This window comes from Curcuma longa, chromosome 8, assembly GCF_044706935.1.
Source record: "Curcuma longa cultivar G26 ecotype Majalengka, Jawa Barat chromosome 8, ITB_CL_G26_1.1, whole genome shotgun sequence".
NCBI classification, from domain to species: domain Eukaryota; kingdom Viridiplantae; phylum Streptophyta; class Magnoliopsida; order Zingiberales; family Zingiberaceae; genus Curcuma; species Curcuma longa.
In genome coordinates, this window is record NC_133868.1 from 3725432 (window position 1) to 3737748 (window position 12317).

General features: G+C 35.5%; 1 protein-coding gene across 1 annotated transcript in view; it reads left to right on the forward strand.

Moving 5' to 3' along the window:
• The window catches only part of LOC141833213 (uncharacterized), a 12724-nt gene extending 2813 nt beyond the window's left edge, over positions 1–9911 (forward strand). Inside the window, exons 2-13 of the mRNA XM_074720597.1 lie at positions 1708–1786; positions 1869–1949; positions 2786–2861; positions 3540–3610; positions 4824–4925; positions 5589–5678; positions 5747–5821; positions 5920–5952; positions 6025–6159; positions 6398–6496; positions 6573–6614; positions 9630–9911. Of these exons, the coding sequence (XP_074576698.1) occupies positions 1708–1786; positions 1869–1949; positions 2786–2861; positions 3540–3610; positions 4824–4925; positions 5589–5678; positions 5747–5821; positions 5920–5952; positions 6025–6159; positions 6398–6496; positions 6573–6614; positions 9630–9911 (1165 nt within the window). The remainder of the gene's footprint in view (positions 1–1707; positions 1787–1868; positions 1950–2785; positions 2862–3539; positions 3611–4823; positions 4926–5588; positions 5679–5746; positions 5822–5919; positions 5953–6024; positions 6160–6397; positions 6497–6572; positions 6615–9629) is intronic.
• The last annotated feature ends 2406 nt before the right edge of the window (positions 9912–12317 follow it).

Below are 12317 nucleotides of genomic sequence, written 5' to 3' on the forward strand. Positions count from 1 at the left end.
CAAAAGTCGATCTTCAACATATTTATCCTATTTAATATTTGAATCCCGATCTTGTTATTGTTACTACGAGTGCTTTACCACATTCCATTAACTTTTTTTTTTATAATTAAGGTATCTAGACCCTTATAGACTACTAGTTCGTCCACCCAATAAATTTTAAAGTGCAATATCTCAGTTGATATTTAAACTGTGAATATTTCAGGAAAAGGTAGAATCTGCTATCTCAACAACTTCACACAATCGGTCCCACAACCATATATAAGGAGATAAATTGAAAAGTTACAGTTAATTATTAAGAGGAAGAAACTTGTAAATACTTTAAACTGCTAAACGCCATTAACTTCATTTGATGGAATGGTATAATGAATCATCAAACCCTAATAAAATATTATGAACATGTTTATTTGATTAATAAAATGATTAAGAATTGGTAAATTTTAAAGGGCATTTATGTTTACAAAAATCGTTAGAATATTTTAAAAAGTGTTAATTTACTATTTCTTTTAAACTTTCTAAAACTAATTTTTTTAGAGATAAAAATATTTTTGAAAAATTATATCTAAAATTTGTATGCCTAAATAAATTGATACAAATTAAATTCAAGGTAATCGATCTGAGAACTTGTGTTGTATATGAGTTCGTAAGTATAATTAAGCTTTAATCGTGCTCGATAAGCTAAATCGATCGATTCAATCTGATCCGATCCGATCCGATTCGACACCTCCGAAACTACTAGGGATTCCAATTAAATTTGTACCGTTGATCATGAAATCAACGCATGGCCGCGAGGGAATCCTACGGCTGGGATTAATTGCGATATAATCAAAATACCGGGCGATGCATCGGCGATATCTTCCGCGATGATTACTATAAATAGGACATGAAGGGCAGCCCTGAGAGGAACTTGTGATCTCCGGACTCCAGGTCGAGCATTGGCTCCGAGAGCGCGGCGAGCCGGCGACGGAGCCATCGGCGATCTACTTGAGAACTTTTTCATACCGGCGATAGCGAAAGAGCGTTGGTTGAAGGGGCCCTTTAGAAGCTATACCATGGCGCTTTCGAAGCACCGTCCTTGGAGCAGGTACCTTTTTTCATCTATATCTCTCATCAGCGGGGTTCTCCGTGTCTCTCATTGGATTAACGCGAGAATTTGGCCTTTGCCCAGAGGATCGGGTGCTTTCATAATGGATTGTTGAATTCTTAACGACGACGAATGTAATAGCATACTTAAAGTCGCATTTTTTGGTAGCAAGAACAAGAGTATTCTTAAAAAAAACATTTTTATGGGGATGATTTTAGTAGGAAGAACTTAATATATCAGTTAAAGTGGACATTTTTTTCTTCCTTTTTTACTTTAAATCTTGTTCATTGAAAAGGTTTGCTGAAGTTGTTTCTGCAGATATTACAGTGTGTTGTTTCAGTGCGTTATGCAGTAAGAGTAGCATTGCAAATTCCATGCATTACTCAATAGGTCTTCATACATAAGTTGATTGTAAATAGAATAAGATCAATTTGTTTCTCTTGCGTGTGAGAGGTATATATGTACATCTATGCTTCATCTTAAGGGGAGTGTTAGAGGTATTATTAGATTAATAGGGCTATTGGTCAAGAGGAACTAGTTCTACACTAGTAGTTCCAGATTTAGAGTTTTATCATGAGATTATATATATCCAATTCCCCAATTCCTACGATATGAATTGGTTGTTTTGCAGGTATAATTGGGTCTGTGCTCTCAAAGAATGGGCAATTACCTGATGTTACAAGACTTTTTTCTGGTGCTTTTAAGGTAATCCTCCAAACTCTACTCTATTTGGAACAGTGACCAGCTCGTCCTTGTCTAACTATTTGTATTTTTTTTTTTCTAACAGATTGTCACAATGCTTTCGCAACAAGATAAAAATGGCACCCGATCCACAAGCAAGACACAATCAGATTTTCTGTTAGCTGAGGTTAATATGCCACGCTTATAGTGTCACTAGATCATGTTTGTAGTTATAAGCACTTCCAGTGTTGCAACTTGCATAATTCTCAGTTATATCTGTATGTTGGATTTTGGTCCTTGAAGGTAAACAATTAATGCTTGAAAGTTGAATGGAAATTTTACCACAGTCCCACCCTAAATACTATATAACATGCAGTGAAACAATCACTATGGGTGACAAATTCATTCTATCTAACTTGGAACATTAGCAATGTAAAATGGTTGTAGTGTAGCTATTTGGTTAGGAAATCCAAAATTACATTGGGATCATTTGCAGAATTACTATCATGGATCATCCTCATATTCAGATGTCCTTTGAATGAACAAAATAGGATTTCAATTATTTGAAGACATCTGTGCATTTGGCTGCCCTTTCTAATTGATAAAATTTCTAAGTTGGTTGAGTTGTCCTTTTTTCAGTACATGGAAAGAGTATTGCGAAGTAGGAAAAAAATATTATCTACAAATTAGAAGTTGCTTTAAACTTTGCCTTTGAGGGGAACCAATTACAAAAGATACGCTGATGTATGAACGGCATATGGGCTCTTGATGGAATTGTCAGCTTTCTAGTATGAAAATTTTCAATTGGTCTAATTGCTCAAAAATTAAAAAAAAATCGGATTAGTCTATCAAGAAGACTTTTAGGAAGCTTTTGAACAAGAATGTATTTTCCTATCTTGTAATTGGTAGCATTGTTGGATGATTGATCCAATGCCAATGTCACTTTGCCGGTATCCCTGACCATAATTTCTATCTGTATATAGTTAATTTGCAATTTTGTTGACAGTGTGCGAATGTTTACAGGTTAATGCTCTGAGGGAGCAGTTACAACTTTTGGCTAAGTCAAGATCAATTACAGTCATAAGTGGTTCAGGATCAGGTTTTTTACATTCCTCATTACTTGTAGATGATGCACATCAGTGAAAAATGTACTTTTTACCATTACAATCTGTTTGTATGTTGCACTGTCAAAAACCATGTCTTTAATATTTAGTTGATTCCATTTTATGAATGCACACTCTCTCATGCATTCACACACATAAAACTATCCCTTGTTGAACTTTTACTGCTTTTCCATAGTTATATTGCCTTTGTTTATCTCCATGTTCAGTATAAAAGATTGCTTAAAGACAATGGGGAGTGAGTCCTGTTCAACATGAAAGACCGTGTGGCTCATGCCATCACCTCTATTGATGTTGTCATGCTCTTCATCCTTCTCTGTTGTTGACTGCACACATCAACAATGTATACTTGGTTGGATGAAGGACATAGTCTTGTGGATTTCTGGGTTGAGAAAAAAATGAGAGCAAGACTGGGGAGACCACAAGCATGTTCCTCATGTCAACATCCTCCCCCTCAATAAGGAGCAAATTAGAAACTCTGACCATAGTAGAGAACCCCCTTTGGATCCAAGTTAATAGACAAAATTGTATTGCATTGATTCATGTACAATTATTAACCCTGTCAGCTATTGTTTGATTTTCCCTAACTATGTAGTTTTGTTTTCATCAATTATTTCAAACAATTCTTTCTGTTGACATTTCAATGCAAATTGCAGGTTCTGGAAGATTTGGCGTTACAACTGTCATTGTTATTGGAGCTCTTGGATATGTCTTCATTTGGTGGAAGGTAAGCTTTCTTGTTTCTTCTCAAGGATGCTAAAGATTAACGCTAAGAATTTCCTTCTGAGATATGCTACCTGATTCAAAGAAGCTGGATGTCATGTGCTTCTACTAAACATTTGAATGATTAGACACTTGGGTTGCAGCATATAATTCGGTCCTTTTATGACAACCACTGCATGCAAATGTCCTTTGATTTGTCGAACCAATTCACTCAACATGGTTCATTACTAGCTAGATGAGTTTATAGCTTCTAGTTAGTGGTTTCTGTTGTGGCTGTACCACTTACAATTCATTAGTAGGGCAGGATCTTCATAGCACATAGGCAATGCCAAGATTAATATTTTATTTGAAGGTTTCTGTTTGTTGAAGTCCCTAAGATCCTTTTTCTTATTTTAGAATAAACAGAAGTATGATATTCTAAATCTGGATGTTGTGCCTGTTTTTTTTTTTGTAGGATTTAGAGTATCAAACTTTAGTTTATTCATTTTAGATTAATGTAAAAGTTAATTACATTACGGTTATCGTCAGCTAGTACTATGAAATGTTATGCACCCCCTTAAATGCAAATTCCTGACCTTGACTCTGTGTACTACCTTAAATATACTATCCATTGGTACTAATGTTTACTTTGGATGGTGAGCTTGTCATTTCTGTCTATAGACAATCACAGGTTTATCTGACACAATTGTCGTCTCTGTCTTATAAATTAGTAGTATGAGAAAATGTTCATAACAACTAGACCAAATGAACAAATCAAGGTTATATGACCGAGTCGCAGTTGGATGGTGGTAGGAATCTGAGAAAAAGTTTAGTGGTAGATGGGGCCTAATATGATTCTCCTTCAGAAACAAACAGATTGCGTCAAAGGTTTAAATGCCCAAGTCAAATAGATTAGTGAATGAGAGATTACGTTCAGTTATTCTTGCCCTGAGATTAGTTTCTCAATCAAATTTTTTGTTTATTTTTGCAAGTTGTTGAATGATGTCTGAAACTTTTGAATATTACGTTTTCCTCCTAATAACCTTACAATATCACATGTATGTTTCTAAATTTGATCAGCAGGATATTTCAATAACTCATTTATTTGTTGAATATTGCTTAGGATATTTTCAGTATTCTTTCCTCCAAAATTATCAGTGATTTGAATCAATTAGTATTTGAAGTGTATTCTCCATTCTTGACCTAGAAAAATAAATGCTAATATTCTCACTGCTTAGGGATGGAAACTTTCAGATATGATGTTTGTGACACAGCGTTGCTTCACTGAATCTCGCAATTGCGTTGGCCGGCAGCTAGATCTTCTATCATCGTCTATTGCAGTATGTCTTTTGTTTGAAATTTGTTCTTAATCGTATCTAACTACCAAGAGGCCTTTTCATTTTGATATGCTCTGAATTATAAATTCTATGGAAAGAACATGTATAGTTTTTATTGATGAGTCATTGATTATGTATGCTTGTGATCGAATTTAATCGTGATAGAGAAATGTAATAATATTGTTGCCTATACTTTGGTGGCAATTCCTCCTCTACTTGAAAACATATGGAAAACCCAACTTATTGAAAATTAAAATGATTAGTACTAAAAAAATCCTATCTACATGTTATGTGGCAATCGATCAAAGTGTGAAGTAGAAGCAATATGGGTAAACACTCATAAGAGACAACTGATATAATGTGGTTTTGAACACATAAGATCAAAATCCACTAAACCACTCCTTGGCTAGGTAATGAAGCAAGCACATACAAACCACCCTAGGAAGGATACGAGCTATGGGAGCTCAACAACACAAAAAAATCTAGATCCCTTCTAGAAAAGCTTCAAGACAAACAAACACATTTGGATCTCCTCTAGAACCCCCAAAGAATATGTCAACAAATATAAGAGAGTGATATATAAAAAGGGAAACTTCTAGTGTATATGGAGAAAAATTTTCAATTGTCATCTTCCGCAGCTTGACTTAATAATCTGCTGTTTGATAGGTTGCCACACGACACTTCACGTCAAAGATTAATCAGGTAGATAAGAACTTGCAGGAGTGCAAGGAGCTTACAGTTGCAACCAAATATGAGGTTAGACATTATAGCTTTCATAGTCTTTCAATCGATAAGCATACTCATCTCCCGTTATGTTTCTGTAGGTGGTAGAGCTAGATAAGGACTTGAATTTGTTTCATACTGATTTGGAAACTTTCCAGCGTGCTGTTCAGGATCTGGTAGTTACTGTCTATTTTGTTTTGTAAAATTATCTTAAGCATAAGGAAATCAATTCTCGAAGATCACACACTGATATCTGAACTCTGTCATGCATCAGGATACAAAGCTTGAACGGATTGAAGGAACTGAGGCATGCATCCTTTTTTTTATCTGTTGGTTTTTCAACTGTTATCTGATTCGGTGAAAACATTTCGCATTTTAGGAAAAGACATCTAGAGGAGTCTATTATCTTTGCAAAGTCGTCAAGCGCTTAGAGGAAGAGAGAAATAAAAGAATCTTAGAGCAAGAGAGAAATAGAAAGCTTGTAGGACAAAACAGAAAAAAGGAACTTATTCAGGCAAGAAACTTCATTAACTCTCTATTTTGTATTTGAATGCTTATTTCATGTTGCGATAATTTGGCATTGATCTCGTTAACTAGATTAACCTATTAAGCTTGATATCGTCAATAATCCTTATTGGTTAGTTTTTTTTTTTACATAAGCACATATGTCTAATTAACCAAAGTTACTTAGATTTTAGTTCTGCTAATATTTCGCTATTGCATCTATTAATGCTTTCTTACCCCGAAACTAGGCTATCTCTTCAACACCTTTGTCGATCGAACCTGCAACATCCTCAGAATCAAAACTAGCACCATCAGCTTCATCATATACAGCTCTTGCGAACCGTAGGGTGAGCATTGTTCATGTTAGTGTTAACTTCTTATTGTTACCCAACTGATATCGAAACTAACCTGATGGCCCTCCAGGTTCTGCGTTCGACTACCATTATATCTGTTTCAGGCCTAAAGGTTTGCATCATCTTCATCTCTTTCTTTTGTGTGTAGACTGTCTTTTTCAGTCGTGAAGTTTTTGAAAGAAAATTTAAATTGTGCATATAGAATCGGTATAGTTATCGGCACCGTGTGCCATAGTAATGGTGGAATAGATCTTGATCAAATAGAGAGGAGGTATAGTGATGGGTTAAGATTTTATTGCATGTTATGGATTTAATTTGGATTTCTACATGAAAATAAAATGCTAAATGATATGAATTGATTGCAATTATGAAATATTGTATGTTTTGGCAATTAATTCTAATTTCTGTGATTTTACGGTAAATTTTGAGTTAATTAAGCTTGATTGTGTGTAGGGTCCAAATTGAACCATGATTGAGTCAAATTGAGCCAAGTCAAGTCAAAATTGTTGATTCGATGGATTACAAACGTCATGATCAAGATTTGAGTCGAACCGGAGTCGAATTGGAGCTAAATTGGGCTGATTTGGAGCTGAACCGGCTGAAATGAACTGAACCGGCGCCGATTTGGAGTTGAACCGGCCGAATTCGAATCGTAGCTTTAAAGAGAAAGATCACTGTAGCGTTTCACGTAACTCCTGTAGCAGCATCTTCTTCGTCAATTTCCTTCCGTTTTTCTTCGATTTTCAAGCCAGATCTCCAGATTCTTCTTTCCAAGTCAATCTCTAGCTTCCAGAGATCAACTACAAGCTAAGTTTGGGGTTAAATCGCAGTTGGAAAAGCTCGGTGAGGGTTTCATCAGAGTCTTTTCTCCGCCGCGAATTTCAGATGGTTTTTCTTCGATCCAACTCGATCGGAGCAATAAAGGGCATTCAGAGGCGTTCCTTGAAGGTTTTTTAGGGTTCCTGATCATTTCATTGATCGCAATTCGAAGAATTCCAGCTGAATCATCAAGTTTAGATCTGGCTCTGTTCGGTGTTTCGCAAGGGCGTTCCCTGTTGCTGATCAGATCCAATCTAGCTTAAATCGAGCTGAGTTTTGAAGCTGTGTTTCTGGATTTCTGATCCTTGATCAGATCTTGTGTGACGGCAAGATTAGAGTTGAATTTGAAGGGAAGATCTGAACATCTGTTTTTCTTTTCAGAATTTTGCTGTTTCGTTCTATTTTGTTCATTCTGCAAATTTCACTTCTGAACATTTAACAATTCGTGTTTTAAAGTTGTTTGATCATTTAGTTTTGCATTGTTTAGATCTTGTTTCGATTGTCCGATCATTGATTTCAATCTCTGAGTTTCCTGTTCAGTTTCAAGCACTGTTCCGTATCAGGTTAATTTGATTTTATATCAGATTGCTAGATTGCTTAGTTTAAGCATTGCTGTTAGTTACTTGAATTTGGTTATAGAGATTATATTGTTGTTTTGCAATGAGAGTGTGTTCTACAATTGGAATTGAATTTTGTTAGAAGTTCTATTGCTTAATCATGGTTAGAGATAGTTGATTTCAGAATTGAGTTAATCTTTTGAACCTTGCATTCGGTCCCATAGACTTTGGTTGTGACTTCCTATAATCTGAGGAATTGGATTTCTTGCATTTAGATGTTAAATTCCATTGCTAGCTAGTTTAGGTGTTATTTCTTAATTTTGAATTCATTGCATTCTTAGGTTTATTATGATATCTTGTTTCAACAGTTTCAATTCTAGATTAGCACATTGCATTTTATTCATTTCCTTATCCTGAATTTACATTTCATTGAAAACATCAAAACCCCCATTTATATTTGAAAACCCAAAAATAGAACGACATCCTAGCTTGATTCATACAAATCTTCTACTAGTCCTTGGAAAATACGACTCGTGGCCCCTATATTACATTTGTTTGTGAGCTAAGGGTTTTCGATTATAAATTCTAATTTGATGCTCATTCGTGACACTAGATTTGGGCTATATCAAATTTTGGCGCCGTTGCCGGGGATTTAACTAGTAGAGATTGTTTGAATTGAGCTATTCTCATTTTTCTTTATTGCTTTGATCATTGTTGGTTCCTACAAATGTATGGAAACTCATTTTATCAGCAACCATATTTTCAACAGAACAAAATTTTTATTTGCAGGAACCTTATCAAGGTTTTCAACAAGTGGATCAACCATTTCAAGCTCAAAATCAGAATTTTCAGGATGGGCAATTTCAACAAGGGTTTCAACAGCCTTTTCATCAAGTTCAACAGCAAAACAATCAATTCCAACACCAAAATCAAAATTTTCAGCAACCGTATCAACATCAACAAGATTTTCAGCAATCCTACAACAATTTTCAACCTCAATTCCAGAATTCACAGCATCAAAACAATCCATTTCAGCAACATCAGTTCCAGCCTTCAAATCAAGGGTTTTCACAGCCTTATGGAGGATTTCAACAGCCCCTAAATCAAGGTTTTCAAGGAGAAAATTTTCAGCAACCTCCCTTGAACTTTCAACCAAGTTTTCAAGATCAAAATGCACCCTTTCAAGCCCAAAATCAATGTCAATCATTATTTTCTCAAAGTGGACAGATTTGTCATCAATTTCAGCAGCCCACTTATTTTGAAGATTCAAATTCAAATCAAGGGAATTATGGGAGTTCTAGTGAGTTGATTCAACAACAAAGGCTTGAGGAGATGATGCAACAAATGCTATTGCAACAACAAGCTCAACAAAGGGCAGCTACAACATTGCAAAATCTTGAGAGGCAATTTGGACAACTTGTAAGTAGCATGAATCAAATTCAAGCTCAAGAATCAAGTCAATTACATTCTCAGACAAGTCCAAATCCTGAAGAAAATTTGAGTGAACTAATTTTGGAGAGTGGGGAGCCTTTTTCAAATGCAAGCACTCAAGAATCAGATTTTCATGAAGAAATTTCAGCAGCTCCATTTTCATCCCAAATCAGCCCTAAATTGGATTTTTTAGCAACTAATTGTGGACCAAGTTCAAGTCCGAGTTCCTCCTCAATTGATCTTGCAAATTCAGTTGAAGAACAAGAGGAAAACAAAATTTCTAAAGACACTACAGCAGTTATACCAATTCAAAAACACAGAATTCATCTCAAGAAGAGGAACTTGATGTCAGTTTGGATGATGGAGAGGATATTTTGGCTATTGAGGAAGCTGATCTGGAGCTTAGTTCTGATTCATTTGCAGTTGAAGATGATCACATGAGTGTAGGGGATTTTACTGAACCCCAGGGACCACCATTTTTGAGTGATATATCAGAGGATTCAGAAAATAGATATGAGAGTGTAGGGGATTGCACTGAGCCCCAGGGATCACTCATACCTATTGAGCAGTTCACAGTTGGAGTTGAAGATTTTGCCAGATAATTTGAAGAATGTTTGTTTGGAAGAAAATCAGAGTCCACCAATTATTATTGCCCAAGATTTGGAGTCAGAGCAGGAGAAAATTTTATTTCAAGACCTGAGGCAACAAAAGGAAGCTATAGGGTGGACAATGGTTGATATGATTGGTGTGGAGCCTACCATTTGGGTATATATAATTTACTTTGAGGAAAATGTAAAATCATTCAGAAAACCACTAAGGAGGCTCAAATTATTAATTTTTGGTCATGTGAAGAAAGATGAATTGGAGCCTACCAGAATGAAGAATGCATGGATTTATGAAATTATTCTGTATAAGGTGAGGCATAAATGGATCAAAGGATTATATCCACCGGCTCAAGATATAATTTGAAGAATTAAAGGAGCTAGAGGTGGATGTTTGGAATTCATGATGCTATCTACCCAACCTAAAGGGGAGTTTTCTATCTTACGCTTTATCTTCATTGTTAATACCATCTTTTATTTTTCATTTTCATTTTCAGTTTTATATCAGTAATAACATGTCCATTTTCATGAGCATTTTGTTTGGAAATAAAGGTTTGAATTTCATTTCATGCATTTTTGGGTTTAAGGAATAAGTGTATCCCCCTAGTCATTTTTATATCATTTTAGAAGCCTTTAAAAGTGAGTTAAATTTGGTTGTTTAATTTTGAGAATTTGAGTTCATGGATGAATGCTTTTGGATACTTGTTTGACCCTTAGCAATGGAGTCTAGAGTGATGAAATTAAGATAGTGTACATTTTCTACCTAGTGAGGTTATACCCTATTGTGTGATGCACTTTTGTGATTGATTACTCTAGAACTTGCTTGTGTTCTTTCAAGACTAAATTTTCTATGATAGGATCCACATTTATGAAGGTTATCAATTTTTTTCATCAACCATACATTTTGCTTGATACCTATACTTCAAATCACTTTCTTTAATCTTTATCACCTTAATTTCGTTTCACTTTCTTTTATCTTGGATGTGGATATTTTTGAATGCTATTAATGTTTCTTGCCCGAGCTGCTACAAAATTTACTAAATCACATACAAAACATACAACTTATATTTACACAAAAACCATTCTTACAACAGGTTCATAACACAAATTCATAACATACAGCAGGTCGATAACATACAACTTATACAAGTTCATAACACAAATTCAAGTTACTGCTCGTCTCGGTATCCAACTATCCATGGCTTGCTGGCTGGCTTGTAGAGGGAGGGAGTGAAGCACTACTAGTGCATGACTATGATTTGGAATGATTACACTATCGGCGATCAGAGATTGTTCCCTGCTGGTCGCGCTGCTTCTGTGAACTTGCATCTCTGCTCTGCTCTGCTGCTGTGCTGATTAACTTTGCCTCCTCGTTGTGTCGGGCAGGGTTTGGAAACCAAGGATTTGTCACATGGACTTGCTTCTTCCTGCATGTTTAAATTCTAAATCGACCATTAACTTCGCGTCGATAAACATCTGTTTCAATTTAAAATGTTAAACATTGCAGATTGAAGAAGTGCTTAAGTAGTAGACACAGGGAGGTGTGCGTCAACCAGTTTCCTGCTCGAACTCATCGCCTTCTGAGTCGCCCACATTGTCCACATCATCGTCTTCGGCACTAGCTTCCAGTTCCTCCTTGTTATCGGTGACTTTTTTACCGATGACCGTCTGGTTTACGTTCCCCTTCCTAATTTCACTCAACTGCAGGGCAGGGAAGATAAATGCAGAGTCAAACAAACAAATTGACAAACCCAGATCAAGCACCCAATAAAAGTAGACTAAAAATGAGGGAACAGGAATCTACTTATTATGAAGTCTAACCACAGATCTTAAAAATAATGTTTTTTGATGGATATGATCCTTAACTTATCTAGAACCAAGTTCTGAACGATGAGAAGAAGAAATATATATATATAACAGTTGGCTTTAAGCTCTGAAGTGCAAGAAAAATTCTGCCTTGGTAAGCAAAGGCTTTTCACTGAAATGGATTAAAGATTACCAAGTTAACTGAGAAAAAGGCAGACGTGAAGCTTCCTTTTACTTGAAAAAATTCTATGTGAGATTTATGGGAAAAAGTAAAAGAATTATAAACAGGGTGAAATATAAATGAACAAATTCATCTAATGAACTACAAGAACCTTCATTTGTGGGACTAGTAGATCATCGAGTGCTAAATTGATTAATTCAAAGATTACTTTCTCCAGAAGAAGTGTGGCTAGAAAGATACAATAAAACAGAAAGATTTAATCTAGACAAAATTCTTCCACAATAATGGAACATAGGAAGCACCATCTCAGACAAAGTTATCATTCAGTCATAGTGATTAGAGAAAAGTAATTGTGGTACTCGATGTAGTTCTAATGATTAAAGCAAGTTCTTTCAAATAAACCAAAAAAAGCTAATTAA